A 24014-nucleotide genomic window follows, 5' to 3' on the forward strand; every position below is an offset into this window, starting at 1 on the left:
TACAATAGATTAAAAGCATCTTTAAACAAAACAAACAACAATGTCAGCAAATACAACAATGTCAGCAATTGGAGGATACACAATATTTAAATACAAGTCATTCAAGCAGTTCATTAATTGCCTTGATCCAGGGCCGGCTGCAAAAGTCAAGCTTTTTATATTTTCCTGAAGGACAGCAGGGTCAGGGCTAAATGCATCTCAGGAGGAATGTTATTTTGTAGGGCAGGGTCCCTAAACATAAAGCCACACCAGTGTTCTGAGCACAAAAAAAGCCAGCTCCAGCACCATCAGTACATCTTGGGATGATGGCCATGAAACTTTGAGTCACTTTTGAGCCATTTCAGATTTCACATGGGGGATTGCCCAAGTCTAGTAAACTGCACTACTACAAGCTTTGCCACAGAAAGCAATTGCACACCTCAGGCAGGAAGGCTAGTACAGTAACAAAAAAGTCCCAACTTGATTGCTAGAATGCAACTTCACAAAGTTTCACAATCAAAAATTAGGAAACGATTTGAATCTTCTGCATGACAGTAACAACTCCACTCTACCTTTCCCCTAACCTTATCATCATGATTTATTCATTTATACCTAGCACATTTAAATATCAAATTAATTTAAACTGATATATTATTCCCTACAATATATCTAAACTTCATTTATTAGTTTGACATGATATATGGATAAATAATCAGTACTTCATAGAAATATAAATGCTGTTTACATGAGCATTGTTTCCATATGAACACATAATGAATCTGATTCACCCACATATAATTTTATTATTTTAAAGCAAAAATGAAGATAATTTGAAAGATTTCACTACTTATTCACATGTGAAATGTTTTACTTATAAACAGTAGAAAAGATTTTGTAGAACTGCATCATCTTTAATTTGCTTATTCCATCCAGATGCAACTTGAAACAAAATTATATTTTTTCTGTTCTTGCCATAATAAGCTTGGAAAAATAAGAATACTGCAGTACATATGAAATGCTATGCTCTGAAGGTTTAGAAGCCTGTATCATGCAAACACAATAACTTTCTGTGCTCTGACACAAGTGAAATTCTCTCCTCAAGAAAACAAAACCAACCTCCCCCCCAGGACTTCTAGAAAGACTACATAAGAAAGGACCAATTTTTTCAAAATCCGAAAGTTTTCAAGTTAAAATTTTTTACAGATCAAAGCATACCGACAATCATATACTGTAATTTCCTTTAACATACATTTTTCCTTAGATGTTGTTAAAGCAACGCTTTAATGCAATTTGCTGCTTTCTGGTTTGTATAATGGCCCTTTTGTACATATTGAATGGATATGAGACATGCTTCCAAATCAGAGCAGGAATGAAAACATTTGCCTTAAGTATGATAAATTAGGGCATCTGTTTTTTCCTATGAAAGTCTTTCTATTCCTAATTTAAGCATTTGCAATATTTATGCACATAAATACATAAAACGTCTGGTAATTTATTACCATATGCATAATAATATGATCATCTTAAGAGTAGAAAATGCTTTTTATTTCTATAAACCTTACATTAAACAACCTTAATTTCTCTTCCATATAGAAAATGCATATGTTGCCTCAAATAACACCAAATACATAGTAAAAGACTAACAATGTAGAAACTATCTAATAGAATTACTGCAATACATCGTAAAAGCAGATTGAAATAAACAGATGGATTAGTACATTGATAATTGTCAAACAATGTTTATAAGTTCTCTGGGTTTGTGATTCTTGGTATCACAATTTCTCTTGTAGAAACAATATTGAGTACACAAGCATAAAGATAATGATGATTAGTCACTAAATATGGAGATGAAAAGGATGTGTGTGAAATATTTTATGATTAGCAAGCATTTGCATGGATTATTTATGTTCATAACAAGGGAAGGAAGTCAAAGTACTGTATATTGAAACACACATACAGCATAAATACTATAATATCAAATGTAAACTGAACAAAAGCAGGAAAAGCAGGAAACTTGATGTAGGCATTACTGCTTATTATGGAATTGGACATAAAATTGAACTCATATCTGATACTACCAGACTAGATAAATGGCAGGACAAGGTTCACTCTGTTCTTCTCCAGAATTTCACAGAATTTCTCAGTTAGCATCATGTGTTACTTCCTTGGAGGCATGCAAAAAAAGTTTAAAAAGTAAGGTACTGCAACCTAATAATAATATCTGGCATGTCAGAAATATACTTTAATTGGTGAACTACAGAAATTAAATAGTTTGTAATATTATCTCCTCCCTCAAAAAATTATTGATATTTTTCTTCCATCTACTATATAATGTCTCAAAAGTTAAAGTATTTTTTAGTATTTTGGAGGGGTATAAAACGCACCACCCAAAAAGTGGGTGGAAATACAGTGTGTGCATCTTATACAGTAAATGTTGCCAAAGTCTCGCCCACCTGCCAGACCCCATCCTTTGACTTCTGCCTCCCAGCAATTTGCCTTCTTGCAGCAAACAGCAAACAGCAAACGGCCTGGTCATCTTCAGCACAGTCTGATTTAGCATGAGCAGATGATTGACAGTTGGATCTGCCTCCTGGAATACTGCCTATCACCTGTTCCAGACTGCGGGAATCACCCCCATTACCACCATCACTTGTTGCCTATCGCTGCCTCTGCATGCCTCCATGTCCCATTTTAGCCCCATTTTCAGACTCGACACATCCCATTTTCAGCCCGCTCCAGGCAGTGGGAATCATCACCATTATCCCTGCTGCCTAGAACGGGCCAAAAATGGCATGCGCAGAGGCTGAAAATGGGCTGCGCAAAGGCTGAAACTGTGATATGTGTGTAGGTTGAAAATGAGGCACACAGAGGAAGCAATAGGCAGCAGCAATGATGAGAGGAGACACTGGCAATGGGGAGTTCCCACAGCCCGGAACAGTTTATAGGTAGTATTCTGGGAGACAGATCCAAACACCAATCAGCTGCTGAAGCTGACCAGGCTGTTTGCTACAAGGAGGAAAATTGCTGGAGGCAGATTTTTTTTCTTGTTTTCCTCCCCAAAAGTTAGGTACGTCTTACAGTTCGAAAAAATATATTAATACATGAGTTAATTCTTTCTCCTCAATAATACATCAAAGCATTATAGTCTATTTATTTTAATGAAGGGTAGGCTAATCTTGTTTATTCATCTCTTAGCTGGATATTTATTATTTACTACTTCCAAGAATGATGCTATTTTGCAGTCATTATATATGATAACAGTTTAATATGGCAATGAAAATAGATTACTAAGGATTGAATGTAAATGTTCCTCATATCCTTGGCAGAAGTTGGAAGTCATTCCTTGAATATATCTTTGTTTTCCTTTCTTTTTCTTTATATCTTTTTGCATTTCCATCCCTATTTTCTTCTTTCTCTTACTCTTTTTTCTTGATTGTTAGTTTATGTTGGTTTTTAAATATTTTTAAGCTTCACTTTAAAAAAGGGTGCCCTTTTTTATTTTCAACATATAGATTATTAAAAAAAGAATGCCACTTCAAATTTGCTATTTTATGTTCTGAATCTCACGTTATTTATAGTATCTATGATTGGCTTTAAAAGGAAAAAAACCTCCAAGCCATGGAAACTTGAAGAACATCAGCAATTAAAATTAAGTAACTTTAAAAATCAAAGAAATTAAAATAAGCATAGAATCCATCCTTTCTGTCATTTGTTGCAGCTATTAAGCAATAAAAAAGTATATAAAATATGTTCAGAAAAAAATGGTTTCTTTCCCCAAGGTGAAAGACATAAATTAACAGTTGCCTGCTTGGTAGTAAAGAGGTTTCAAAGGGAGATGGAGATATATGGAGAAGAAGAGAGAGAGATGTTACATCATCTTATAAGCACATGTATGGAATTTTAAACATATATATATTATAAAATATAAAATATCTATAGAATATATGGTACATACTGCATTAGAAAGAATCCAGCATTCTACAATTTCAGATTTCTTGTGTATCAGAATACAAAACACTTGAAATTTTCCAATCAAAAGATTTAACAGCAGTGGTTTTAGCTGAGCTGTGTAAATGAATCTACTATATCCTTAATTAATTAAGTACATATTAAGATAAATACTATTTCTATAGGCAAAACTTTAAATGCTCTTAATAAAAAAATCCAGACAAGTAACATTTTAGATTATTTATAAATTCTATCACACCTTTATTTCACACACATTTTAATCTTTGAAAATAATGTAGTATTAACTGCTTTCTGCTCTGTGGCTTTGTCAAATATTGGGCCTCAATCTATGTGCAAATATATGAAAAACTGTAACCATTTTTGAAAATAATTCTAAAGTTTAAACTATGTAAAAAGAGCTTTTGACTATTATGTGAAAAACAGTAAACTCTAATATCACTAGGACTAGACTTTAAATAAATACAAATTCTAGTGCAGGAGGGGAAAATATTAATGTTTAATAATTTGCCATTTTCTCAAAGATTTCTTGAAATACAAGTACATAAAGTCTGGTAATATATAATAGATAGTAATTGGCTGTCACCATAACAAATATATTAACATAGCAATATTTCTAAATGGCTCATTTCTTCAAGAGGATATTCAGTTTTGCAATTAGAAAGCCTGATGTAAAATTCATATATAGTCCTTGCATCATTTTTTGGGGTTGTTTTTATTTTGATGAACATGTTTTGATTACTCATACAATATTTAGTCCTCACATCACTTTTGTTTTGTTTTTATTTTGATAAAATGTTTTGGTTAGTCATACCTCTGTGCCCTTCCTGGACAAGAACCAAACTTGCATTGGTTCTTTTTTACCCTTCATGGAAACAGGTCCTCTGTGTTCTAGATGAAACTGTGGATCTGAATTTTCTGGAGTCATCAGACATCTGAAATTAAACAGATTACAATTAAATAGGAGCATGAATGAAATATAAAGTGTAGAACATTGAATTTTGGAAGATTTATTAACACTATTCAGGCTGGTTGTGATTCAATATAAAGAAATATGGAACAGTGCTGGATGTTTAATCCATAAGAAACAGCAATTCAGTCTCTTGGGCTGCTAAAATCTGGATGACCACAGAAGGGAGCAGAGAGTTGAAGAAAAGTTTTATTGTTGGCTGTCATCTGGATTAGTACAGTTTAGATCTGGTAACCTCAGCCATAGCCTTATTTGGAGCAACCATTTGTCTGGCGGCTGTAGGATTTCTAAATGAAAAGAACATGAGGGAACATAGATTTGATTCTGAAGGCACAGCCTTTCAGTTAATCGTTTCCTCCAAGAACATGACCACTTGCTATAAAATATTAAATCACATTCACATGCTCAGAAGCATAAACAGCAAAAGGGTGATTAAAAGTCACACACATAACCTTGATCAGCAGTTCAACTGCTTTTTCATAACTGCATCAAATGTACCAAATCAACAAGTTCAAATCATCAAGTTTTGCAGCAAAATATATCATGGACTGAATCAACAGAGCATAAATGCATAATCAAAATGAATACATACACCTAAACAAAGCAGACTGACAAACATAGCTTATTCTTGCATCTTTAGCGGTCTCTGTAAGCAAAAAGGCACAACAGAATGCCTATAGTCCAATGATGAATGTAGGACATTCAAGTCAATTTTTTTTTTTAAAAAATCAATCAAATCAAAACAAACTGCAAAGAACTTTTTTGGGGAGGACACACAATAGCCACCAATAACGTTGATGATGGCTTGAGATTTAAAGTATGCACTAGCACTTTGTTCTTTTGTCTGCTGACTGCAGACTATTTGAAGGACCTTTAAAGATAATAAACATATTGCAGCAGATATTCTGAATGTCCATGTCAGGTCCAAACTGGGTCCTGCCATTCTGTTGAAAGGGGGAGGGGAGGAGGCTTGCTGACATTTTTCACATGCTTTTGCTGTAGCTGCTTGGGAATTAGGGAGGGGGATTGTCTTTGGAAATGGAGCAAACTCTATCCCAGCCTGAAGGTAAACTGTTATCTGCCTAGTTAATACCTTGGAGTTCCCATAAAAACATTGTGGCATCACGTTGGTTGCCTGTAGACTGGTCACGAGGGGCTTGGGCTTGGCAAAATAAAAGAATTGCTACTTTTCAGATTCCGCCTAATGTAAGGACCTGCCACTTCAATTTCATGTTGTGCTATCTCCTAAAACCTCTTGGCTGACGCTTGTTCCCCATCTTCCTCTTCTTGGTTTTTCTGGTAACAGCCCTGGCATGTGCCTCATGTGTTTGCGAGGCAAGCTATGTAGTTCATGAAGGCTTTCCAAACTGTGACGACACGCGAGACAGATGCCAAGGCTGCTATTAGCAAGCCCCGGCAAATCCAAGAAGATGACTGAGTGTCAGCGCTAGACACCACAGTAGAGTTTCAGTACTCCAGCCACTGCCTCGATCATTGCAGGTGGGGCACATAACGGAGCCGCCAGGGCTACTGCCCTGGTGGGAAGTGGCCAGGTGAGAACAAAGTGCAGAAAAATCCCACCCCTTGACATGAAATTTGATGGAGATCCCCAGCAGTTGGGATTCTTTCTGACCCACGTTCTAATATACATGCACAAATATGGGAAGGAGATCCCTACCGAAGATGCCAAAGTGAGAAGTGTCACCCTGGCATTGGAAGAGGCCACAGCCTGCTGGATGCTGATCTTTGGCAATGCAAATGCATTGGAGTTGAGAAACTTCAATAATTTTATGACGAAGACCTCCTAGCTGACCGCAAAGAGCAGCAAAGTGCAAGACTGGTCACCAAAGCCAAGAATCCCTCCCTAGGTGTCCCAGAAATACCTCACAGTCAATGAGGAAAATGGCATTGAATGGAATGAAGATTATCGAGTTCATCCCAACACCAAAGCAAGATTTAACTCTGACTCCACCAACCGATGACCAGGGGCTAACTGACACCAACACCAACAATGATTCCCTGGTAAGGTCACACCAGTGATTTTCTGCATAGAGATACTTTTCCAAGCCTCAGGGTTGAAGGCCACTTTATGGACCCAGCCAGCAATGTTCCCTCTAATTTTTTTCGGTATGGACAGAAAAGAATAGTGTTTAAGTGGCACATTTTCATGTCTGAGCACCCAATTTTTTTCCACAGATGTCACGCAAGACAACTTGCTGTGTAATTATTTGGGGCTTGGTGTGTCGCAGAATAAGGTTCCTTCCCACTATGTTATTCTGTTATTCTGGTTGCCTAATTATTGACATCACTAGTGAAGTGACTCGAGACAGCGAGTAAACGAGACGGTTCCTTTATTCAGCTCTTTCGTAAGTGACAATCAGCTGGAACACGTCTCAGCTGTTACAGGGAGAAAGCTCTCCTTTTATACAGTTTTGGTTCCCGCCTAAACCGAGCTGTCAGCGCCTCAAACAATCAGGCGCAACCTCCTATTTACATAATTTCCCTGGTTACAACTATTTACAGAGGAGGATTCAACACCCCTCCCTCTCTAGAAAAAAACCCCAGTTTAGTCAGTAAGCCATGTGATATAGTCCTCCAATCGGCGCGGTCTCTGTATAGTCCTTGCTGACCTGCGCAGTTCAGTTGAGGTTTCGCCGTCGGCAGAAGAGGAGGTCGGTTCGTCGGTACCTCCTCTGGTTTCTAAGGGCCGAGGCTGAGCCCTGGCCCCCAGAGTCGAGCTGGCTGGCACATCACCGACCTCTGCTGACGAAGGTGGCCCTGCGGTGCTGGTTGAACAGCTTCGTTGTGGTGAGTCCAAATTTAAATCTATTACAGTTGGTAGTGCGTTGGTTACACGCGGGGAAAAACAACCGGTTTTAACATTTTGAGTAGACTCAGTTTCTGGGCACCTCCTTAAATGATCGATGTGCCTAGTCCATAGTCGCCCATCGTTTAACCTTATTACATAAGTTTTAGGTGCTTTTTGTTGCACCACGGTTCCCCTTAGCCAATTCAGGCCTCCATCAAAGTTTCTTGCAAAAATACATTGCCCCAACAACATATGTCATTCAGCTTTTTCTGACATGAAATTATTTGTACAATACATAGGGTGTAACCTATCTAGGGGTGTCCTGAGTTTCCTCCACCTGAGGATTTCTGCAGGGCTTCTGTGGCTTGATGCATTTGGAGTTATATGCTGGGCCAATAGGAATTTATCTAAATGAGCTTGCACCTCTCCAGGGCCAGCCCTACGTAAGGCTTCCTTGGCCACACGAACGTACCTCTCTGCAAGTCCGTTCGCCCATGGCGAGTAAGGTGATATGAGGGCGTGTCTGACCCCTAACTGGTCTAGAAATAGTTCAAATTGTCTGGCTGTCAATTAAGGCCCATTATCAGATACCAATATGTCTGGACAGCCATGGGTGGTAAAAAGATGGCGCAAAGCTTTTATAGTTGCACATGTGGTGATATTATGCATTACAATTATTTCGACCCACTTAGAATAAGCATCTACTACAATTAAGAAATACTGTGAGCCAATGGGGCCTGCGAAATCAATGTGTATTCTGGACCATGGCCCCTTGGGTTGCTCCCAATCCATGGGTGTCGTTTTGGGGGGTTTTGGCCTTGACTCTTGACAGGGGTCACACTTGGCCACCCACCCTTCAATTTCGGCATCCAGTCCCGGCCACCAGAAATGCCCCCTTGCTAACCCCTTCATCCTCACAATGCCTGGATGTCCTACATGCAACATACTCAAAACTTTAGTCTTCAGACTGTCAGGGATTATTACCCTGTCACCCCATAATAGACATCCTTTAACATAAGATAGCTCAAATCTCTTACTCTTAAATTCAGACAGGTCTTTTCCATCAGGTTCATTAATCCACCCTCTTAATACACAATTAACTACTTTTCTGAGTATCGGATCTTGTTTAGTATGTTCAGCCACTTCCTTGGCAGTTGTCAGGGGGTTATCATCTAACTCTATAAGCAATACATCAGCGGAAGGGGCAGGGTCCTCTACTATTTCTGGAATGGGGCATCTGCTAAGGCCATCCGCATGGTTTATGGTTGTACCTCCCCTATGCGTTAAATTATATTGGTAACCTGATAAGAATATAGCCCACCTAATTAACCTTGGTGACATAAAGGGCGGAGTTGGTTTGTCTGGGGCAAGAAGACCTAACAAGGGTTTGTGATCGGTAACCAACTCAAACTCCCTCCCAAAAAGGTAATTGTGGAACTTTTTAACTCCAGCCACTAATGCTAAAGCCTCTTTGTCCAGCTGACTATAGTTTCTTTCTGTGCTGGACATGGTTCTTGAAAAGAATGCTATAGGGGCCTCAGTGTTGTTAGGCAGCACATGAGCCAGGACACTACCCACCCCATAGGGGGAAGCATCACACATAAGACGTAGGGGAAGCAATGTACTATACTGTACCACTACGCTGTTGGAAGTTAACAGATTCTTTATTCGTGAGAAAGCTTCACTTTCAATTCTCCCCCATGTCCAAGGAACTCCTTTCTGAAGCAGCCGGTGTAGAGGTTCTGCTGCTGTGGCCTTCTGCCTCAAAAAAACAGAGTAAAAATTTAGAAGGCCTAAAAACGCCTGCAACTCTGCCTTGCTCTTGGGCTCGGGGGCTTCCTGGATTGCCTTGACCTTTTCAATAGTGGGATGGATGCCTTTGCCATCTATTCTATATCCCAAAAACTCGACACTACTTGTTCCCCACACGCATTTCTCTGATTTAATCCTGAGTCCTTTGTCCCGGAGCCTAGTTAACACCTCCCTTATCCTTAGGTTTAACTGGGTCTGATCCTCCCCTGAAATTAAAATGTCATCAAAGTAGGGTATTGTTCCCCCAATTCCTGTCAATAATCTCTCCATTAGACTTTGGAAAATTCCCGGGGCTACACTTACGCCAAATTGTAACCGGGTGCATCTGAAAGCCCCTCTATGGGTAACGATGGTTTGTGCTAGTGAGGTAGGTTCATCGACAGGCAGTTGCTGGTAAGCCTGGGCCAGGTCGATCTTTGCGAACACTTTCCCTTCCCCCAGGGAGTGAAGTAGCTGTTGTACGACTGGTATGGGGTATGGATGATGTTGCAACGCTTTATTTAGGGTGGATTTATAGTCGGCGCAGACTCGTAAGGAGCCATCTGGCTTGAGCGGAGTGACTATGGGTGTTTCCCAAGGAGCTTGGTCCACTGGGACCAGAATGCCCTGATGGATAAGTTTATCTAATTGAATATCCAATTTAGGAAGCAATGGCAGGGGAACTCTCCTTGGTTTGAGGTGGACAGGGGGCACCTTAGGGTCAAGAGAAAATGAGATTGGTGGGCCTTTATAGGACCCCAAAGTTGAGCTCAAAACCTCTGGAAATTCCTTTAAGAAATCTGGGATAAAGTTGTTGGTTATTTTGCAAATGCCAGAGATTTCTATCCCTAGGGGAGCCATCCACTCTAAACCCAAAAGGGAGTGTCTAGGTCCCGATACCACTATTAATGGAAGATCAATTTTAACATGTTTAAAAACAATTGGTACATTTAGTTTTCCCATTACTGGAATTGACCCACCTTGAAAATCCTTAATAATTAAATTTGTAGCTATTAAATCAGTTTTGACAATATGTGGCATATACAGTTTGACCTTTTCCCAAGGCATTATACTATACCGAGAACCAGTGTCCAGTTCCATCTGGCACGGGTGCGAATTTAGCAGTAAAGAAATAGTTATTTTGGCTTTGTTAGCCGTTACCGTGTTATTGATAGAAATGTGCCGGTTACCTCTTGAGCAGTCGTGGTTAAAGTTGGAGTGATTTTTCCGGCCGAAAGACCGAAATCCTCTGTTGTCGCGCTGTTGGGGCTGCTGGTTTTGAAATCTTGGCGGCCGTTGTGTGGAGAACGTTTCTTCCGGCATGGGGGCTCTGCAGGCTTCGGCGATGTGGCCATGGCGGCCACAACGGTGGCAATTGGCATCCCGAAAAGGGCAGCGTTGGCGCGGATGGTTCCCCCGGCAGCCCGAGCATGTAAATGTTGAGCGAGGTTGCCTCAGGGAGCGTGAGTGGTCTTGCTGGAGTAAGAAACAGTCGTCTTCGGAGGGTGTAGATGGACCCAAGTTGCTTGGAGACTCTGCGCGGCGAGTAGGCGAATTTATGTGAGCAACGACTTCTTGTCGTTTTGTTTTAGCTCTTTTGCTGCGGCTTCGGTGACTTCAGCAGTCTGGGTGAGCTTGATGACTGTTTGCAGTGAAGGTTCCTCTTCGGTGAGGAGCTTGTTTCTGACGGTAGAATTTCTCATCCCGAAGATGAGGGCATCTATTAGGCGTGCTTCCGGGTTGTCAAAACGGCATTTTGACAGTACCGTTCGTAGGTGTGTAGCATATTAATTGATGCTTTCTGACTCTAGTTGCCCCATTCGCGAGAACTGGTGTCTGAAGACGATCGCCGGCTTCGTGGGTTTGAAATGTGCAGACAGCTTGGTCTTCAATGAGTCCCAGGCGATGGAGTTGGCAGGTACCGGGTCTGTCAATGTCTGGGCGAGATCGAACATCTCCGAGCCGCAGAAGTTTAAGAAGATCGCTCTTTTCCGATCGTTGTCGGCTTCTCTCATTCCAGCAGCCTCGAGGAATATTTCAAATTTTGCGAGGTAGGCGTCCCATGTAGATTTCTCCGGGTCGAAGAACTCCGGAGCTCTCCCGACAGGCAGGGAATCCATAGCGGCAAGCGAAGGCTCTTCTTCTGTCGTCGCCAGGTGAAGTGACTCGAGACAGCGAGTAAACGAGACGGTTTCTTTATTCAGCTCTTTCGTAAGTGACAATCAGCTGGAACGCGTCTCAGCTGTTACAGGGAGAAAGCTCTCCTTTTATACAGTTTTGGTTCCCGCCTAAACCGAGCTGTCAGCGCCTCAACCAATCGGGCGCGACCTCCTATTTACATAATTTCCCTGGTTACAACTATTTACAGAGGAGGATTCAACAACTAGCATACAAAGATTCCAACTGAAATTAGCATGATCAATAATTTAAAGAACAAAAGACTACAAATAGGCAAACTTAGTTCAGCCAATGTGCAAGGCAAGAAACCATGTTAAACTTGTTTATATCTTATTTGTTAACCAAACTAATTTATGAGTGGAAATAATAGATTTAAAAGATATATTTGCTCCCAAATAGTATATTATGTTCACAGAAGGCTTCATTTTAATGGAAGGCTACAATAGTTTGCATGTTTCTTTGTTTATAAATGCCAACTAGCAGTGGAATATACTAAATATCTTGTTTAATATTGGTCTGGACACTAAAGTATCATATATTTGCTGATTCCTCCAGTTCAAAGTTTGAAAATGTAAAATAGCATATCTTACTTAATGTTCAATTTTATAAGAGCTCTGTTTTAAGAGAACTGTCTGAGACAGCTTATCTACAAATTTGTTCAGGAAACTAGCTTTACTGCCCAAAAGCAATATCAGTAAATCTGACTAAGCCCAATAGTTTTTGAGTTTATGGAGAAGGGCGGCATACAAATCTAATAAATAAATAAATAAATATATTACAAAAGTCAGTATTTCAATATATTTTTTGTGATAGTTTCCATCATTTTCCAACCATAGATGATAGGAAGAAAAAGTTTCCTACTGTTTTGAGCCTAGAAGTGAAATCTGTGGCATCTCACTATGATACTATGCAATATTCCAAGTGTAAGGCCACACTTGGAATACTGCATTCAGTTTTGGTTGCCACGATGCAGAAAGGATTTTGAGATTCTAGAAAAGGTGCAGAGAACAGCGACAAAGATGATTAGGGATCTGGAGACTAAAACATATGAAGAACTGGGCATAGCTAGTTTAATGAAAAGAAGGACCAGTCTTCCAATATCTTAGGGGTTGCCATAAAGAAGAAGGTGTCAACCTATTCTCCAAAGCATCTGAGGGTGGAATAAGAAGCAATGGGTGGAAACTAAACAAGGAGAGAAGCAACTTAGAACTAAGGAGAAAATTCCTGACAGTTAGAACAATGAATCCGCGGAACAGCCTGCCACCAGAAGTTGTGAATGCTTCAACACTCCAACAGTATAAAGGCAGACTAGATGGACCATGAGGTCTTCTATGTTTCTAACACTGGAAGTTTATAAGCAGATGTTGGATACCCATTTGTCTGTAGTAGTGTAGGGTTTCCTACCTAAGCAGGGGGTTGGACTAGAAGACCTCCAAGGTACCTTCCAACTCTGTTGTTGTTGTTATTATTATTGTTGTTGTTGTTGTTGTTGTTATGATGATGATGATGATGATGTAACTTTTCGTTCCAAAATGGTTTTTATTTCTTGCATCTTTCCATTTGTGGGCCTACTACTTCCTCCCCTTTCTAAATCTTTTCCTCAGTATCTTTGTTTTATCCCTTCTTTTATCATATCCAAAAACCTTTCTTTCTTCCTTTCTTTCCTTCCTTCCCTCCCTCCTTTCTTTTCTTTCTTTCTTTCTTTCTTTCTCTCTTTCTTTCTTTTTCTCTCTTGCTCTCTTGCTCTTTCATTCTTTTTTCTTTCTCTTGCTTTCTTTCTTTCTCTTGCTTTCTCTCCTTCCTTCCCTCCTTCCATTTCTTTCATTCCCCCTCTCTATTTTTATTTCTCTTTCATTTTCTTTCTTTCTCTCTTTCTTTCTTGCTTTCTTTCTTGCTCTTTTTCTTTCTCTCTTTTACCTTCCCTTCCTCTATTTTTTCTTTTCTTTCTCCTTCCTACCTTCTTCCCTCCTTCCCTCCCTCCAGTCCTTCCTCTCTTGCTCTCCCCTTTCATAAGTTTCCTTGCTTCCTTCCTCTGTTCCTGTCCCTTCCCCCTTTCTTTCTTTCCTTCCTTCCTTCCTTTCCTCCCTCCATTTCTTGCTTTCCTTTTCCTTCCTCCCTTCTTTCCTCCCTCACTCCCTTCTTTCACTCCTTCCTCTCTTCCTCTCCCCTTTTTGGCTCAAAATATTTTTTTTCTATTTTCCTCCTCTAAAATCTAGGTGCGTCTTATCAGCAGGTGCGTCTTATAGAGCGAAAAATACGGTATTTTAAATGGAAAATCTAAATATTTATCATATGGAAGTTTGATTTTCAAAATAATTACTTAAATCAAACTTCCATATGATAAATATTTAGATTTTCCATTTAAAATACCGTATTTTTCGCTCTATAAGACGCACCCGCTGATAAGACGCACCTAGATTTTAGAGGAGGAAAATAGAAAAAAAATATTTTGAGCCAAAAAGGGGAGAGGAAGAGAGGAAGGAGTGAAAGAAGGGAGTGAGGGAGGAAAGAAGGGAGGAAGGAAAAGGAAAGCAAGAAATGGAGGGAGGAAAGGAAGGAAGGAAGGAAAGAAAGAAAGGGGGAAGGGACAGGAACAGAGGAAGGAAGCAAGGAAACTTATGAAAGGGGAGAGCAAGAGAGGAAGGACTGGAGGGAGGGAGGGAGGGAAGAAGGTAGGAAGGAGAAAGAAAAGAAAAAATAGAGGAAGGGAAGGTAAAAGAGAGAAAGAAAAAGAGCAAGAAAGAAAGCAAGAAAGAAAGAGAGAAAGAAAGAAAATGAAAGAGAAATAAAAATAGAGAGGGGGAATGAAAGAAATGGAAGGAGGGAAGGAAGGAGAGAAAGCAAGAGAAAGAAAGAAAGCAAGAGAAAGAAAAAAGAATGAAAGAGCAAGAGAGCAAGAGAGAAAAAGAAAGAAAGAGAGAAAGAAAGAAAGAAAGAAAGAAAAGAAAGGAGGGAGGGAAGGAAGGAAAGAAAGGAAGAAAGAAAGGAAGAGAGAGGGAGAGAGGGAGAAGAAAGGAGGGAGGGAAGGAAGGAAAGAAAAACGGGGAGTGTGGGGAAATACCGGGGTAAGACTCGAGTTTGATACGTGTGAAGGGAAGCCCCCTTTCCCTCTCTCTTTCTCTCTCTCTCTCTCTTGCTATCTCTCCCCCCTCTCCCTCTCTCTTTCTCTCACCCCCTCTCTCTTTCCCCCTCTTTCTCTCTCTTCTTCTCACTTTCTCTCTCTTGTTTTCTTTCTGTCTGGGCAGATGGCTTTGCTGAGAAGCGAGCGATGGCTTTGCGGAGAAGCGAGCGATCCGGGAGTCCGGGACTGTGTGGCTTTGCGCCATGAAGAGGAAACGGCTCCGGCCGTTTTCTCTTCATGGCGCAAAGCCACCCAGTCCCGGACTCCCGAATTGCTCGCCCAAGGCAGGAGGCGGCGGAGGGGGCGGATCGCGCCCCAAGGCAGAAGGCGGCGGAGGAGGAGAGGGGGCGGATCGCGCCCCAAGGCAGAAGGCAGCGACATTGGAGAGGGGGCAGATTGTGCCCCAAGGCAGGAGGAGGCGGCGGAGGAGAGGAGGCGGATCGGGCGGGCAATAGGGCAGGGTGGAGAAGCCAGGGGCGCATTTGGCCGGAGGGTGCGCACCGTGGGGAGGCAGGGACGGCCGTGGCTCCCTTTATCCCTACTGCCACACCTCCCCGCCCCCGCCCACCTCCCTGCGGGCTGGCAGGGGGGTGGGGAGCCCGTGGAAAAGGGCGCGCACGGGTGTATTTGGGGGTGCGCGCAGCTTATGGGGAACGGTGGGCCAGGCAGCAGCTAGCCAGCCAGTCGACGGGATGGCGCTTCCGAGTTCGCAGCCTCCCCCCCCTCCCTGCCTGCATCTTCGCTCCATAAGACGAGGCTGATTTTTCAACCTACTTTGGGAGGGAAAAAACTGCGTCTTATGGAGCGAAAAATACGGTATATTTCATAAGTTAAAATCATTACTATCTCAATAGATTAATAAATAACAATTTGGGATTATTCAATCATTAATTGTAAAATCTTTCTTCTACTAGATGATATTTATCTTGTATAAGGAGGAACTACACTCTCAAAAAAAGTTAAATATATTCATATTAATTACAGTGATCCCCCGATCATTGCGAGGGTTCCGTTCCAGGACCCCTCGCAATGATCGGTTTTTCGCGAAGTAGTGCTGCGGAAGTAAAAACAACATCTGTGCATGCGCAGATGGTGTTTTTCCTTCCGCCCCCGCCCCCGCCGTTTGCTCGCGCCGCTTCCCAGCTGAGTCCTGAAGCCAATTCGCTTCAGGACTCAGCTGGGAAGCCGTGCGGCTGTTTTAAAACGTCGCCGCCGGCATGGGGGAGCCCCCCATGCCGGCGGCGACGTTTTAAAACAGCCGCGCGACTTCCCGAGTCCTGAAGCGAATTGGCTTCAGGACTCAGCTGGGAAGCCGCGCGGCTGTTTTAAAACGTCGCCGCCGGCATGGGGGAGCCCCCCATGCCGGTGGCGACGTTTTAAAACAGCCGCACGGCTTCCCAGCTGAGTCCTGAAGCCAATTCGCTTCAGGACTCAGCTGGAAAGCCGCCCAGCAGCTGATCTGCCCGGCGCCATCTACGCATGCGTGGCCATAAAAAAAAGGGCGCGCATGCGTAGATGGTGTTTTTACTTCCGGGTTGAAAAATCGCGATTTAGCCCATTCGCAATGATCGGGATCGCGATACCCGGGGGATCACTGTATGTAGAAAAATGATTAATGCCAAAATTCACACTATTATAATATTATCCTAAACTTTGTATTGTTTTAAACAAGTCAGCAGGACTTACATTAACAATACTCTTGGGGGTGATGATAAGTATAGTTGGAAGAAAAAGTTTAATTACACAGGGTTAATTAAGTATGTTTCCATTGGAAGTAACATTTTATTACAAAATTACCTCTTCTGTTACTAGAAATGAATCAAATTTAAATGGGTAAGTTATTTTACTTGCAAAATATGTTGCTGGCTTGCTGGAAGGGACTTCTATTTCTTAGCAGGAGAGAAAGCCACAGTCACCTGAAGCAGCTCCCCCCAGAGAAAGATCACGTTTTAATCCACTTTACTTTACTTTCGAAAGTCCCTTCTATCCTCCCATCCCTTCTCTCAGTGCCTCCTTTCTGCACAGAGGAGGAGCCATGATTGGTTCAGTCTGCTGCCAATCAGGTGGCTGAGGGGCGTTGCCACCTAGGCTCCAGCAAGAGCAGAAGTGGCCATCCAAGTAAAAGCCTCTTGTTGCCAGAGCCTCGACGTTTCCTTCCTCCTCACCCTTCGCATCCCGACTGCATAGCTTTAGAAAATACTGTGTGGGAGTTTCCAGTGCCAGCCAGACTCAGGCTGCACCAGGTGCCTAGCTAACCCAGCTCTGGTTGAAAAATTAGGAATCCGCTCGAGGCAGCTGAAAGTACCCACTGCATTTTGCCAACTGGACAGATCCATAGCAGGGGGAACCCCAGTAACATTTGTCATCAATCCCATAGAGATGTGGATGTGGCCCATCTAGAGACTTTATAGCTTTATAGTGGAATTTATAATGGAATCAACTCTAGTTTGACTTAGCAAAAGAAATGAAATTCATACGTAAACTGGAAATGGGAAACACTAAAACTCAAAATGAGTTGCCCTCCCTGAGAGCAAGTTGGAGTCCAGAAGGCAGCTTCTACATGGTGGGAAATTGGGGCAGAAACATGATAGAAGGACAGCCTTGCTATCCCCAAAGAATACCAGGACTTAAGAGAGGTATTCTGCAAAAAGGGTTTGGACCAGTGGTAGGATTCAAATTTTTCTACTACTGGTTCTGTGGGTGTGGCTTGGTGGGGCAACATTTTGCTATGAGCGACATAGAGTTGGCTGTGCCCACTCAGTCACATGACCTCCATCAAGCCCACACTCAGAACTGGCAAAAAATGCCATTCCTGTGGCCTGCCCCTTTATGGTCCTCCTCCCCTCTGCATCAAAGTATTTTAAAAGGACACTGCAGTCTGGCTGCAGCTCTGTTGCAATGACACCCCTTCAGTGCTGCAGGTCGTACTCCTAGTCGGCTCTGGCAATGGGGTGCAGTCGCACCGGCAGCCAAAGGAGTGTGCATGTGTGGACAGCAAGAAGAACAGGGTGGTGATGGAAGCGACAGAAATTCAGGTCTCTTTTTTGGCCTGTAATAAGCCTGCAGCCACCACCTCTTTTTCGGCACAAGCCTGCAGCCACCACCTCTTTTTCGGCACAAGAAGCCTCTTTGCCAGCTGGAACTGGAGCTACTGCTGCCATCCAAAAAAGAAGTTTGTAGAAGTTCTGTCACTGCCATCACCACCCTGTTCTTCACACCAGCTGCGCATGCACACCCCATTGCCTGCCAGTGCTGCTGATGGACAGACCCAGCCAGGAGAATGGCCTGCTGCTTGGAACGCAGCCAAAAACTACCGGAGGCTGGAGGCTCGCTGGATGAGCCTCACTGGAAATGCCACTGAGGCACGGACGAAGGTGATTCGGGCGGAGGGCAAGCAGGTGGCATGTGGGCAGAAACTCTGCGGCAAGGCCAGAGCCAGGAAATGGTGCATTCTCTGACCTCGTCAAGGCAAACAGCAAACAGGTAGAGGCTCCAGGGAAAGGTTGGAGTCAGTGAATGGTGTGTTCACTGACCCAGCCAAGGCAAGTGGATGGAGGCTCTGGGGCCTTGGGGAATGGCACATCCCTGGGCTCTAGGCAAAGGACGAATGGGTGGCATGCTTAGCTTTGGTGAGCAGAACGGGTGAGGTGTGGAGGTGAAACAATTAGCCAGACCACATAGTGAAGGAAACATATATAGGGTGACCAGGCAGGGTGGGATGAGCGGGGCGATCAAGGATGAGAGGCAACCTGGCGACCAATTAGAGATGGCATTTGCCACTTTGGCAAACCAGTCCAAATTTCCGCTGCCAGTTTACTTGAACTGGTCCAAACATCCGGTTTGGACAAACTCCCCCTTCTCTAGCTGATAAACTGTGCTATAAAATTACTTCCCAGGGCTAAACTACCTAAGCCAAAACGAGTGCTTCGCTGGCAACGGACGTCCAGTGGTGAGGTTTCCCAGCGAAGGGAGCATCAGTGAAATCGCAGCATCGCAAAAACACCGAAGTCCTTAAAACCCCACCTCCGGACCTCTGTGTTTTTGTGATGCTGCAATTTCACTGAGGCTCCCCTCATTGGGAAACCCCACCTCTGGACTTCCGTTGCCAGTGAAGCACCCGTTTTTGCACTACTGCGATTCCCCTGCAGCATCACAAAAACACAGAAGTTCAGAGGTGGGGTTTCCCATGGAGGGGAGTCTCAGGGGAATCCCAGCAGCACAAAAATGGGCGCTTCGCTGACAACGGAAGTCAAGAGGTGGGGCATTCCAGCAGCAGCGGTGGTTTTTGTAAGATGAAAATAGTTTGTAAGAAGAGGCAAAAAAATCTTAAACCCGGGGTTTGTATCTCGAAAAGTTTGTATGACGAGGTGTTTGTAAGACGAGATATCACTGTATATTTATGATAGCTGTTGCATGTTCCAGGGTCATGTGAACCACACAGCTGGCTTCTGACAAACAAAGTTAACATGGAAAGGTTGATTCGCTTAATAACTATGTGATTCACTTAACAATTGTGGCCAAAAAGGTTGTAAAATAGGGTGCAACTCACAACAACTGTTTAACCAAGCAGCAGAAATTCTGATCTCAATTATTGTCATAAGTTGTCATTATTTGTAACTTCCATACAGTTATGACAAAAATAACAAGAATCTATCTATATTTTACCAAGAATTTATCTCAACTTAAAACTAAACTTTATTTAGTAAAATTGAAAGAAAATATACTTAGGGTAAATTTCATAAAAGCACCTTGTGGTTACAATTTGTGGTTTGGAAATACAATGATGCAAGTAAATCTCACCTATAAGTATATTCGGAGACATTGATCTTTCCTTTTTCACCCGTCGTTTCTGTTCTACTTGTGAGATTTACAGTGTTCCCAAAAAGACAATAACGTGGCATCCTTTGTCCAATGACACCTGTGACCACTTCTCCAGTGTGAATGCCTATAGTTATCTATAAAAAATTAATAGAAAAGAAAATGTTATAAAGTTGATTTAATATTAGGTCAACAGTATTGTTAGTCAGTAATGGGAATGCACTACGAATATGAAATTAAATATTAGCTGTATATTTAATTTTAACTGAATATATACACCAAAATATGTGACACAACACTACAAACCTAGAACAAATATAGCATAATCAGTCTACTTCAAGTTTTTACTTTTACAACTAAACTAGATTTAACATTAAATCATTCAACGTACTTCTGAAAACATCTACACTTTCTCTAAGAATGGCAAAATAAAATTATGTATTTAGAAATGTAACTAAATGCCTGGTAAGGAATTGCAAAGGAATGTTAGTCTATTGGTCCATCTGTTTCCAGATAAATTAGATTATATTATATAGGCAAGTTAAATACATAGGATTTCTTCTCCTTGTCCATAATTTTATACTAATGAACCTTCAATTTTAAGAATTATTTTATCTATAGCTGTATAGCTATATACAGTGGTCCCTTGACTTTCGCGGGTTCGACTTTCATGGAAAGCCTATACCACGGGTTTTCAAAAAATAAAATTTTTGAGAATCCGTGGTATACCCGTGGTATTTTTTAAAAAAAATATTTAAAGAAGCCATCTTTAAATAAAAGCTCCGCTTCCGTCCCAGCCTCCCGATCCTTCCCTTTAATTCTCGGAGTGTTGGTATGCTCCACTTGAAGCCGAGCCTTACTGCCGCCCGTTGTCACTGCCAATGTTGCTGCTGATAATTTCGCCGCCGCCAGGCCATCTCAGCTGCTCGTCGGCCCACGCATTCCTGCTACTGCCGCCACTGTTGATTTTGCCGCCACACGGCCCACGTGACCCCAGCCGCTGCCTCCGGGCCATCTCAGCTGTTCAGCGGCCCACGCGTTCCTGGTACTGCTGCTGCTGCTGATTTTGCTACTGCCGAGGCCCTGAGCTATGTGGCAGCCCACATGACCCCAGCTGCCACCACTGGGCCATCTCAGCTGCTTGGCGGCCCACACATTCCTGCTACTGTTGTTAATTTCGCTGCCGCTAAGACCCTCAGCTGTGTGGCGGCCCACGTGACCCCAGCTGCTGCTGCCACCACCGATTTTGCTGCTGCAGGGCCCCTCAACTGTTTGGCAGCTCGCGGGACCCCTGCCACTGCTGCTGCTGCAGATCTTGCCACCGCCAGGCTCTCAGCTGTCTGGTGGCCCACATGTCTTCTGTTGGCTGCCGCTGCCCAGATTGAACCTCCTGCCACTGCCACGGCCGACAGAAGACACCAGAAGAGGCCCAGCGGCAGCAAGATCTGTGGCAGCAGCAGGGGTCCCATGAGCCACCAAACAGCTGAAGGGCCCTGCGGCGGTGAGATTGGTGGTGGCGGTGGCTGGGGTCGTGTGGGCCGTCACACAGCTAGGGGCTCCGGCAGCGGCAAAATCGATGGCGGCGGCAGTAGCAGGAATGCGTGGGCCACCGAGCAGCTTAGATGCATGGCCTCCACTCCAGGCTCTTCCGTCACTACCACACCCTAGAGTGCAGTGAAGCCCCCAGCTTGCTGCCCCATTGCCCCTGCTGGTTCTGTGGGTAAGTAAACCAGGAATGGAGGAGGGGGGGGAGAAAGGAAGGAAGGAAGGAAGCGTCTCTACTTCATGGAAATTCGACTTTCGTGGGCGGTGTTGGAACATATCCCCCGCAAAAGTCAAGGGACCACTGTACTATGTCTATATAGCAACAAGTTAAATAAGTAGCAGACAGATTTCTCATAATATGGGTCATCATCTTGCCTATTTTTATGAAGTTTAAAAACCTGAAAGTTGTTTCTACATTATGTCAGGACTGAAATTCTACCACAATAAAATTCCTAAATCCCATAAGTTGCCAGTCACTGACCTGAACAGATTCTCCATCAACTTGAACTTGTCCAGCTATTTCCATCATATCCAGTGCTAAGTGGCAGATAGAACGTGCATGGTGAATGCACGGTTCTGGCAAGCCACTTACTGTCATATATTTGTCTCCAACTGTCTCAACCTAGCAAAATATAAATCTGAAAGTTATGATATTCCCTTTCTTTGCTTTCCTCAGTAAAATAATAACGTAATAATCTTTCTCATTTCTCCACAAAAACCTAAGAAGCTAACATTTTCAGCACAAACACCTAGATCAATATTTATGGGAGATGTACTCTTAACAAATATAAATATGTTGCCAGGCTTGGGGCGATTAGAGCCTAACCTCCTGGCTCATGAATATTATGTATGATTGTTGTCTGAGTGGAAATGACTGGTTTTTTAATAATACTAGGTTTTATAGATTAGTACACTTAGTTTTAAATTAATTGGATCTAGACAATTATATTGTATTGTTCTTTTTATATGTTGTAAGCCCCCCCCCCCGAGTATTCGGAGAGGGGCAGCATACAATTAAACAAACAAACAAAAACAAATAAATACTGTAAATGAAATCAAGTTGTGTAAAATTGTATTAACTTCTCATCTCAATGTATTTTTGCTGCAAAATAACATAATTTCATTCTTAATATACCCGCTGGCTTTCATTTGCCAATATATATATATGTACACAAAAATATGTAACCCTTCCCTGGTACAGAGCTGAAGGGATTAGATACTGTAGCCACCGTTCCCTGTAAGGTGCGCACCTGCGCGCGCGATCCAAAATATCTCCGCGCGCACCTTTTTCCTCGGGCGCGCAGTCCCCATCCCCCTGCCAGCCTGCGGGGGGGGGCGGGGGGGCGGGCGGGGAGGCACGGGCAGAAGGGAGCCGCAGCCACACCTGCCTCTCCATGGTGCCTCCGGCCCCCTCGCGCTCCTTGCCTCTCGGCCCTGCCCCCCACCCGCCCGGCCTCTCTTTCTCCTCTGCTGCAAGAGAGGGGGGAGGGGCAGGCGTTCTCCGGAGGCTGGCGGGTGCGTGGGCCGGCATGCGCTCTTCCCATCTCCCTGCCTGTGCGCCCGCCCGGAACATTCAAAGTAAGAGCGAAGGGTTTTCTTATTTTGAATGTTCTGGGCAGGTGGGCTGGCAGGGAGATTTGGGGAGCGCGCACCGGCTGCCCCCCGAACACCTGGCCACCCGCCCGCCGCTTGCTGCCCGCTCCGCCACTTTTTCTCCTCCGCTGCAACACGGCGCCCGGCCGACTTTTGGAGCTGTTTTGTTTTCGGCCGGGCGGAGGCGGCGCGTGGAGGCGAAGACACGGTGCCCGGCCACGCTCCGCCTCCCGGGAGCCCAGCTGAAAACAAAACGGCTCCAAAAGTCGGCCGGGCTCCCGGGAGGCGGTGCGCAGCTGCTTCCTCTTCACTGCAGAGCCACCGGGCAGAGGCGAGGACAACGGCGCCCTCCACTCTCTCTCCATCTCTCTCTCTCTCTCTTTTTCTTTCTGTTGCCGGCGTGGTGAACGAGAGAGAGAGAGAGAAAGGAGGGGAGAGAGAATGAGAAAGAAAGTGAGAAAGCAAGCAAGAGAGAAAGACAGGAAAAGAAAGCAAGAGAGAGAGAAAGAGAGGGGGGAAGGAGGGGGAGGGAAAGACATAGAGGGAGGGAAGGAGGGAGAGAGAAAGAACAAAAAAAGAGAAGAAGGAAGGAAGAGAGAAAGGAAGAGGGATGGAGAGAGAGGGAATGAAAGATGAAGGAAGGAAGAGAGAAAGGGGGAGGGAGAGATAGAAAGGAGGGATAAGGGGGTAGTTAGGGAGAGGGAAAAGGAAGGGCTTGGAGAAAGGGGAAAAGAAAGATAGAAAGGAAAGAGGGAGGGAGAGATAGAAAGGAAAGAGGGAGGGAAAGATAGAAAGAAAAGAGGGAGGGAGAGATAGAAAGGAAAGAGGGAGGGAGGAAAGAGGGAGGAAGACATAGAAAGGATAGAATTATGGATGCAAGAACTTGCTCATGTGTGATAGCGCACGCCCACACTTACTTACTTACTTACTTACTTACTTACTTTATTTATTTATACTTATATGCCGCCCAGTGCCAAAGGGACTGCCGCTCAGACACTATACTTTTCCGCTCACCCCGAAAAAAATTTAGAGGGAACACTGACTGTAGCCTAGAGGTTAATTCTCCGCCTTACAAGGCAAAGGTTGCAGGTTCAAGTCCTAGTTGAGGGTATGGCTAACTGATCTATAAATCTATCCTAGTCTCCCTTAATTTTCAAATTCAGACAAAAGATGTGACAGACACACACACACACACACACACACACACACACTCACTCATACACACATATATATCCAGTGATGGA

General features: G+C 43.4%; 1 protein-coding gene across 1 annotated transcript in view; it reads right to left on the minus strand.

Annotated features, from left to right (window-relative positions):
- LOC139155504 (guanylate cyclase soluble subunit beta-1-like) overlaps positions 1 to 24014 on the minus strand; it is a 28781-nt gene continuing 4767 nt past the window's right edge. The window contains exons 3-6 of the mRNA XM_070730656.1: positions 21659 to 21799; positions 19615 to 19769; positions 4760 to 4880; positions 1 to 2143 (exon numbers count right to left, since the gene is read on the minus strand). Coding sequence (XP_070586757.1) covers positions 2120 to 2143; positions 4760 to 4880; positions 19615 to 19769; positions 21659 to 21799 — 441 coding nt within the window. The 3' untranslated portion in view covers positions 1 to 2119. The remainder of the gene's footprint in view (positions 2144 to 4759; positions 4881 to 19614; positions 19770 to 21658; positions 21800 to 24014) is intronic.

The sequence above is a fragment of the Erythrolamprus reginae genome, unplaced genomic scaffold, assembly GCF_031021105.1.
Source record: "Erythrolamprus reginae isolate rEryReg1 unplaced genomic scaffold, rEryReg1.hap1 H_24, whole genome shotgun sequence".
Classification (NCBI taxonomy): domain Eukaryota; kingdom Metazoa; phylum Chordata; class Lepidosauria; order Squamata; family Dipsadidae; genus Erythrolamprus; species Erythrolamprus reginae.